The sequence below is a fragment of the Onychostoma macrolepis genome, chromosome 20 (assembly GCF_012432095.1).
Source record: "Onychostoma macrolepis isolate SWU-2019 chromosome 20, ASM1243209v1, whole genome shotgun sequence".
In the NCBI taxonomy this organism is placed as follows: Eukaryota; Metazoa; Chordata; class Actinopteri; order Cypriniformes; family Cyprinidae; genus Onychostoma; species Onychostoma macrolepis.
This window is the reverse complement of record NC_081174.1, coordinates 29672800-29682550: the sequence shown is the minus strand read 5'-3', so window position 1 is coordinate 29682550 and position 9751 is coordinate 29672800. Positions and strand designations below refer to the sequence as shown.

The following is a 9751-nucleotide window of genomic DNA, read 5'->3' as shown; positions in this document are numbered from 1 at the left end:
AGAATGATCTCATCAGTTTTCATAAGTATTTGTATGTAAAGTACATTTGCTATTTTTAATTTTGAACTAAAATCTTATTTGTTAAATTATATTTATATTAAATTTATATTCTATCCAAAGCAACTTGCATTGCATTCAATGTGCACATCATATCAGTTCATGCATGAAAACATTTACGTGTAATGTTGAAATGTATTTATCTGTGCAATTGAAAAAATTTGTAAAATTTGTACTAGAGTCACTTTGCATAACAATACTTATGAATCTCCAATAAGATCATGTTTATAAATCATAACATCTAATATTTGACTATAAATCTAGTACTTTAAAGTATTTTTAATTTTTTAAAAAATTGTATTAATTTGGAAAATGTCCAAATACTTCAGGGTTCACTAACAATGAGTAATTTGATGATGACGGTAAACTGTGAAGTTCCACCTATTTAATAATTAATTTTTATATATATATTAATGTTCTGCAATGCTTTTTCCTTTAATTTCAGGCACCGCTGTGGATGCACAATAAATAATCGCACAAACAATCTTTGTAAACACACACATAACACACACATACGGACTGAAGACAGATAAAGAACTTAAGAGCACAGCGTGATGAGTGAAGTCTGACAGGTGCGAATCAGATTACACCAATAAATCAAAAGAATGAAATATAGAAATTACATTTTGCATGAAGAGCATGAGGCCTGTTTTAGGACCATTAACATTATTTTAATAAGCAAGCAAATTTTCTCTACAATTTATATTACTGCAATATGCATGAACTTTCAATTTTTTCATTTATATCAGCAAAAATAAAAAGCAGTATAACAATGTAAATAATGTAAAATTATATTATATAATTATAAATTTAACATAATTATGCATTTAAATTTATAGACAATTAAAAATAAATAAATACTAAATAAATAAATACATTTTGCATTAATGTCTCCGAATGTTTTATTGAGTTTGTAATTATTATTATTATTATTATTATTATTATATATTTTTTAATCAGCTTAAGTAAAAGGCAGTATAAAAAATGAAGAATCAAAAAATATTTTTCTTAATATCATATATTATAGACCTAACATAAATGCAATAATAAATATATTCAAAATAAATAAATTACAAAATAACAAATACATTTTTTTTTTAAATAAGAAAATAAGCTGAAACATTTGTATTAGATTTTATCCCCTGCTTTAAATGAATAAATACTCATTTAGAGTGCTGACCTTTTTTGTACTTTGTATTTGTGCAAAATATTCAAATAGGCTTCATTATCCTAATGCAAAATATAATTTCTTACCTTTTCTGTTGATTTTGTGGGTGAAATGTGACCTGAATGTGACCTCTGTGAGATTCACTCCAGTTTGAGGACAGAGAAAGTGACAAAAAAGGCAAGAGAATATTTAAAAAAAACATTAAAACAATTTAAAAAAATGTTTTTATCATTTGCATCTGCTGATCTGAGTGCTGTTTGAAAGGCTCTTGATGTCCACAGCAGTTTATGAGATCCTTTTTCAATTTATACAAACCTAAAAGGTGCGTCCATCCTATAAATACACACACGCACACAAGTCTTGAGTGTCTGATATCCAGTGCATGGCAAGTTCAGCCGTCCATGCGTTAATTATTAATGTGTTGTTCTATAAGCTCAGCAGCTTGTCTGCTTCGGGGTAAGTGGGATACTTCACAGTCTCGATCTTCTCTTTGACTTTATAGGACGGATAGAGGCCAGTGCGTCCCAGTTTGCGGTTGACCCCTTTAGAGTAGCCGTCCCAGTGGTTCCCAGCCACTCCGATGACGTCTCCGGGCTCCAGCGGGATGTCCTCCGCCGTGCGAGCCTGATGAGGGTAGATGGCGATTTGGTTGTGCGCATTCTGTCCACCGAAGTAGTAGATGTCGTCCAAAGAGCGGAAGAAAGCCGAGGCGTCCGGATGAAGAGTCTGCATGATCTCATAAGCCACACGACACACCTGATAGAACCAGAAGAACAAAGTCAGAAATCTGTTGGATGGGAGAAACTAAAAGTGACCAAGTAAAATGGCAACTCTTTACAATAAGGTTAACATTAGTTAATGCATTAGCTAATATGTATGGAGTGCAAAAAAATCTAAACATTGAGAAAATCACCTTTAAAGTTGTCCAAATTAAGTTCTTAGCAATGCATATTACTAATCAACAATTAAGTTGATACATTTATGGTAGGAAATTCACTAAATATCTTGATCTTTGCTTAATATCCTAATGATTTTTGGCATAAAAGAAAAATCAATAATTTTGACCCGTACAATGTATTTTTGGCTTTTGCTACAAATATACCCCATCGACTTAAGACTGTTTTTTGGTCCAGGGTTTATGTAAAAAAATGTTTAGTTTATCTTGTTTCATAGTCATCTTGTTTTAAATTTTATTAGTTTAACTAAATCTTGTTTAAATTAAATTAGTCTTTAATTAAATCTGTTCAATGTGACCACAATTTATTAAAACGAGGGAAGAAATTATTAATTTACTGTATTACCACAATACATATAGACTATTTCTGTATGCATGCCATGTGCAGGGCTCCATAAATACGAACTAACAATAGTAATATATTTTTTTACAGCATTTATTAATTATGTTGTGTTAGTAACATTAATTGTCTACCATTACACACTGATGATTTTAAAATGACAAAAAATGTTGTTTAAAATTGAATCTTTATGAATGAGCATGAGGCCTGTTTTAAGACTATTATAACTCTTTTAGCATTTTAACATTTTGCAGTTACTTCTATGCTTAATGGATTAATTATTGACAGAAGGAGAAAAAAAAAAGTCAGAAAACCATTAAATTAACAAATGCTGTAGAAATAGTGTTTACTGTTCATTCATGTTTACTAGTGTACTTAATGTTAACAAATGAATCCTTATTGTGAAAAATGTTACTGATAAAATAAACAATTATCGATGTACCTGTGAGGAGAAGGTGCAAACCAGGAAGTCAGTCTGGGACAGGAAGTGGATGTCCAGGATGACGCCTCTGAGTGAATTCTCGGTGTAACGGTTATGTAAACTTGCTGACCAAGAGATGGAGTTATCACTGATGAACTCATAGTCTGTGTACCTGAAAAACACAGAATACTGGATTTCATTTTTTACAATTTTAGATCTACTATTACATTTTAAAAATTAGAAGAGGCCAATTTAAGGTGTGACCATGAACTTTAACTTGAACTTGAAACACAAAACTACATTTTGAGATTTTAAGAGTTTCACATCATAGAAGACAACGTTAGCATCTGTAATTTAAATGGTAAATTTAGAGTTTTTTCCCCCACTTTTTAAAATCTTAATTGATGTCTTTGATGTTGACAATGAGGATTTTTAACCTGGAAGATGAAAATATAGTACATTTAGTAAATAAATGCCTTATCAGATACATGTGTTTTATCAAATTGCAATTATACATTTTAATTTATGTATAATTATAATCAAATCAATTTCAAACAAATGCATAACAAATAAATTAGAAACTATAAATACATATTATTTTTCATGACAATCTTAAAAATAAATTGCAAACTATAATTAAATTTTCTTTTTCATGAGATTTTGATGACGGCTGTGCATTAACTAATAGCTATCACTGGATATATGTGTATTTGTGTAATGTAGTGTGAGCTGTAATATATTTGTTCAATTTGCTGAAAGCAGTGGTGAATTGCAAAACACATTTGAGGAAAGCTTTGATGCTCTTGACTGAGAGCAAAACAAAACCTACTGGATCAGTAGCCGTTGTATGTAGTTTTTCTCCCATCTTTCCCTGAACTTTTTTTTTCTGTTTTTACTGCTGTAACATTTTTCAAAACTGTTGTTTCATGACCCTTTAAGGACTCATAACTCACTTGGTTTTTGCCTCCTGTAACAGCGAGGGGTCGTCGGTGGCCAAATACACTCGCTTTTTATCCACATGACCGCGTTGAGCCATGTACTGGAACTGTTCCTCCACATGGACCATGTACTCCTCTATGGGGTGAAACGCGGCCTCCGTCCCGACTTTATCTGTCCGTCTGACGTGGACGCTGTAAGAAAAACTGGATTTATCTGCTTCTGTTTATAGAAACCATTGGGATTTCCCCTCATTTGTTATCTGACAGGTCATAAGCAAGTTTTCTTCAATGCAGTTTGTAGTAGCTATGTTGATTAGCTCAGTTGAGTAAAGTGTGAAGGACAGTGTAAAGAGTTTAACCTGCTTTGCATGATCTATTTGGTGCCTCATTGGAAATCCTACATTGAACTGTAATGCAAACATTAGAGCACAATGGTAGCAATGCCAAGGTCATGGGTTCGATTCCTAGGAAATGCATGAATGCGATGCAGGTCACTTTAGATAAAAGCATCTGCCAAATGCATTGACTTATACATTTATGCACTTAAATACAGTGATAAAAATGATTGACGAATTTATGCATATATTTTTGGTTTGCTAAATGCATTATGCATTCCGTATTTAAGCACTTATCAAACCCAAACCTAAGTTGGGAATTCGATCAGTTCGTGCATTCCCTGGGAAACAAACCCATGGCCTTGGCGTTACTAGTGCCGTACTTTACTGTTTGAGCGTATGAGCTACTTATGTAGTCTCCATGAAAATATGTAAATTAAAGGCATTTTTAATGATTCATATCACATATCATGTAATGCAACCAAAATAAACACTTGTCTTTTGCATCATGTATTTTCCAAGGTTGGCATTCTAAACTTTTTTAATCATAACATGACTTAGCTGGTGACAAATAAAAATAAATAAATAAATACTCCAAATATTCATTAAAAATAATAATAATAATAATAAAAAAGAAATATATATATATAGCATAACTAATGTTAAACATATGTTATGCTAATTGTATTTAGGCTTCAAAATAGAAGTTGTGTTTGTGGAAATTATGATGATGATGAACAAGATGTGTAGAAATCTCAGAGCTTATTTTTTTTCTTCCACCGATCCAAAACGTTTCAGAAACCAGAGAAAAACAGCAGAAATCAAGTACTTATTCACCAAACACATCAGTAATTGTCTAGTCTCAGCCTCAGACGCCCACGGACCGCTGGCTAAACGGCCGATGCATATGGGTTTTATTTACTGTAATTTACTGTTATCGTGGCGACATTTACACGCCCCGAAACGTGACGCTGAACGAAACAAACTGTGATTGGTTGTTTGATATGTCGGTCAAACGGCCTCGGCCAATGAAAGCTACCATAGATTCCAGACCTTCAGCCGTCAGTCTAGTAATTGCCTATCTCTCTATTTTCAGCTGATCTCTATGCTTCACTATAGATTTACTCTATTATATTATGAGTTATTACATTTCACAGTGCTGTCAAGAGACAATGGTGCTTCCTATGGGGCCGCAATCATTTCATTCTCATTTATTCTCATTAATTTCATCGTGATTGTGAGTCATGTTGACTCTTGTTATCTTGTGCCATCTTTATCTTGCAGTGTTTTATCAGCGTAACACCCACCCAGACGCATCCGCCACGGGTGCAGATAAAAACACACACACACACACACGTTTGTTTTTGTGAAAAGTGGGGACATCCCATAGGCGTAATGGTTTTTATACTGTACAAACTGTATGTGCTATTGTCCTACACCAACCCTACACCTAAACCTACCCCTTACAGGAAACTTTCTGCTATTTCAGATTTTCAATTCACTCCATTCTGTGTGATTTATAAGCGTTTTGAAAAGTGGGGACATGGGGTAAAGTCCTGAAAAGCCACCTTCTCCTTGTAATACCTGTGTCATACCCTTGTCATTATACACATTTATGTCCTCATTTGTCACAAAAGCGCGCACACACACACACACACACACACACACACAGACAGACAGAAAGAAAGAAATGTGAGAAGACAAATAAGACGAGAGAAACACCCACCCAATGATGGGGTGTTTAAAGCCCAGTTTGACACAGGTCTCCTGGATCTCCTTCTCCAGCCAGGCCTGAGGACGGACCAGGTACTTGACGAACTGAGACACCCACCACACGGACGGGTCGCCGTGGAGACGCTGCAGTCGGGGAGCGAGGTCTTCTGGGATAGCGAGCGGGAGGTACGGAGGTCTGGGGTGAAGACTGTCCACGATGGGCAGCTCCACCACCTGAACGTCCTGGTCATGAGCCTCACCTGTAGAGAAACACATCATGGCAACATTTTGATGGTTAATTCAATTATGCAACATGTTGTTCCAAACCTTTTCTACTGCTTCTAGCATCCTAACCAACACACAAATACATACACTGATGGTTACAACTCTGGAATAATCAAGATTTTTAAATGTCTTTCCTTCAGAAATCATTCTAATATGCTGATTTGCTGCTCAGTTATCAATTATTATTGGTGGTCAATTATTAATAATGATTCTTAGTATTATCAATAGTTTTGGCTGCTATAATTTTTTTTTTTGTGTGGAAATAGTGATACATTTATTTTCATTATTCTTTGATGAGTCAAAAGTTCAAAAGAATGGCATTTATTTGAAACAGAAATCTTCTGTAATATTATAAATTATTATAAATGTCTTTACTGTCACTTTTGTTCAATTCATCAATGCAGCTTTTTAAAAATCTTGTTCACCCTAATCTTTTGAATGGTAGTGCATCAGAGTTTCCACAAAAATTTTAAGCAGCAAAAAAAAATATTTTTTTTTCTTGAGCATCAAATCAACATATTAGAATGATTAAAAAAAAAAAAAAAAGATTCCTCAAATTTAACATGCGACTTAAAACGACTTGTCAAACAGCACACTAATCATATGGTCAACTTTTATGGTGCTTTTTGTCATTTTTAGAACTTAACAGCTAGTCTCATGTACTTTCATTGCAAAATGCATAAACAAATATAAAAAAAAATATATATTTAAATTTCAGTCCACAGGCTTTAGAATATTTGTTTTCTATATTCTTCTGAAGCCATACGATAGCATTTGTGTGATGAACAAAGCCAAAAGTCATTATTTTCAGCTCTCAAATCGTATTTACATTTGTGCACAACTCATATAAATTAAGCTCCTCATATAAATTGAACATATATGACTTGAGAACATTTGAAAAACGGCACAACACCATTTTATGGAGCTTTTTTGTTTTCATTTTTGGAATTCTGAAATTACTGTCTAAATTTACTTTCATTTTACAGAAAATAGCAGAAATAACAAAGTTTGAAATGGCTTGTCCATGCTGCCCTTTTCCATGCAATGCAGAAATTGCCTTTAATGCACTTCCATGAAACTTTTATGGTGTTTTTATTATTATTATTTTTGGACAGAAGCTGTCAACTTTCACTTCCATTTTAGTTTATATCTTGCAATTCCTTACGACCGACCGACCAAATCAATCAAATCAATCAATCCAAATCAAGTCAAAATCAAATCAAATCAAATCAAATCAATATAAAAAAAACCTCCCCCCCACTCACAATTCATCCCACAATTTTGCTTTTTTTCTACCCACCATAGAATAAAAAAAGATAATTGTGACTTTCTCACAATTCTGAGAAAAAAATTATGTAAATTGCAGTCCATTAGCTAGTCTTCTGAAATAGATTTTTTAATTTTTTTTTATTTGTGATGAACAGACCCAAAAGTCAGTATTCTCAGCTCTCAAAACTTAAACTTTACATTTGTGCACAACTTAAAATTTATGTTATGTTCCTCAAATAAATTAAATGTCTGACCTGTGAACACTTGGAAAACACACACAAATCATATGGACCCCTTTAATGCACTTCCAAGAAACCTTTATGGAGTCTATCTATCTATCTATCTATCTATCTATCTATCTATCTATCTATCGTAATTTTTGGACAGAATGTGTCAACTTTCACTTTTCACTTTTTTTCCCCTCACAATTCTGAGAAAAGCTGAGGAAAAAAATCAGAATTGTAAGATATAAACTCAGAATTGCGAGACAAAAGTCAATTACCCTTTTATTTTTCTCATGGCAGAAACAGGCCTCCATAAATGATGGCATCATTTTCATTTTGCAAGCAGTGAAATAACAGGTGAAATGATACTAGAACACTGGGTGAAATGATAAATACTGGGTGAAACAGTTTATTTTTAATTGGAAGAAACATGTGTGTATCAATCCTTTGTTGAATAATATACTGAGCTAATCACAATGCATCCGGGGATTGCAGATACATGCAGCACTGCCAAAATGGCCAAAACAAAGCATTTAGCTGCCTGCTATGTGGAACGCTGCACTGCCAACGATGCTTTCAAGGTAGAAAGCTCAACAGAATTTGGATGAGAGCCACAGCATTAGCATCAAGTAGCTCAACCTGGCACTGCTCACTCAACCCATTTATCACCATTCCAAGATGCATGCAAATGTTTGATACAAATGACAAACCATCGTTTAAAGCACAACCAATTCGCAATGCATCTAGCAGAGGTAAAAACAAAGAAAATGTCCAATTTGCATGAGAAAACTCATGTTTTTTAACAAGGCGGCAGCAGCCGCACCTGAAGACAATCGCTCACTCTTATCAGCATCTGTCTGTGTGCACCTGTGTGCTCAAAACAACACCAACACTGCTGCTAAAGGATGAAAAATACAGTCGCAAACATGCTTTTGTGTTGAATTCTTCCTCATGTGATATAGTTTGTTAGCTAGTAACTGCTACTATTAGCTAGTAGCTGTTTATGGTAGATGAATGTAAAAACCTGGAGCATTTTATTAAAATATAAGACAGTTCACTGCACAAAATTATATTCTTATTTATTTGTTTTCCAGTACAAATATCTAAATATTCTTAAATCAACATTCATTTATCAAGACCAAGCAAGTTTGTGCTTAAAATATGGAAACATTTTATTGGTAGATATTTTTCTTGTTTTAATCATAAACTCACTTAATTTTGGTATATTTTTTTCAGAAAACAAGGCATACAAATTGAGGCATAATAGTCATTTTATTTCTTAAGTAAAAGTATCTTGATTTGAGAATGTTAAGATATTTAACCAGAAATAATAATAATAATAAAAACACGAAAAAAATCTGCGAAAAGAATCTGAAAAATATCATATGCATTCAATATTTTTGTCTTGTTTTTCAGTACAAATATCTAACTTAAATACTTAAATATTAAGTCATGTTTTCTTTAAAAGATATCAAAATTAAGACAAAGAAAAAAAGAGAAATAATCCTGATTTACCACTGAATTCAATATTTAATTTAATTTATTTTATCACACTAAGAGATATTTGTTTTTTGTTTTAAACAAAACTCATTTAATTATTGCAGATATATAAAAAAAAAAAAAAAGAAAATCAATGTCAAAAGTAAATTTATTTTATTTAATTTAGTTAATGTATATAATATAGAAATGTTAAGATATTTTTACTGCAAAACAAGACAAAAGTACATATTTTTGATTATAACAAGAAAAAATATCTGCCAAAGGGGTCAGAAAAATATCTGGTTTCCACTTTGAATTAAGTTTATTTGTCTGACCTGATTGCCTGATATTTTTCTTGTTTTAATAATAAACTCACTTAATTTTGATAACTTTTTAGAAACAAGACTTATCTTAAATAGCAATTTAGCAGCAATATCTCAAGTTATTTTGCGTCTCAAATAAATGTATCTTGCTTTGATTGTTTAGATATTTGTACTGGAAAGAAGACCAAGTAAGATTTTCTTTTTTTTTTTTGAGTTTACTGCATCTCAGTGGATTTTCATGCAC

At 32.6% G+C, this 9751-nt stretch overlaps 1 protein-coding gene across 5 annotated transcripts in view; it reads right to left on the bottom strand.

Annotated features, from left to right (window-relative positions):
• Nucleotides 1–1022: 1022 nt before the first annotated feature.
• The window catches only part of fut8b (fucosyltransferase 8b (alpha (1,6) fucosyltransferase)), a 90155-nt gene continuing 81426 nt past the window's right edge, over nucleotides 1023–9751 (bottom strand). For all 5 annotated transcript variants that reach the window (XM_058755432.1, XM_058755429.1, XM_058755431.1 and 2 more), the window contains 4 exons: nucleotides 5941–6187; nucleotides 3895–4071; nucleotides 2963–3113; nucleotides 1023–1981 (listed from right to left, as the gene is read on the bottom strand). In XM_058755432.1, coding sequence (XP_058611415.1) covers nucleotides 1652–1981; nucleotides 2963–3113; nucleotides 3895–4071; nucleotides 5941–6187 — 905 coding nt within the window. In that variant the 3' untranslated portion in view covers nucleotides 1023–1651. The remainder of the gene's footprint in view (nucleotides 1982–2962; nucleotides 3114–3894; nucleotides 4072–5940; nucleotides 6188–9751) is intronic.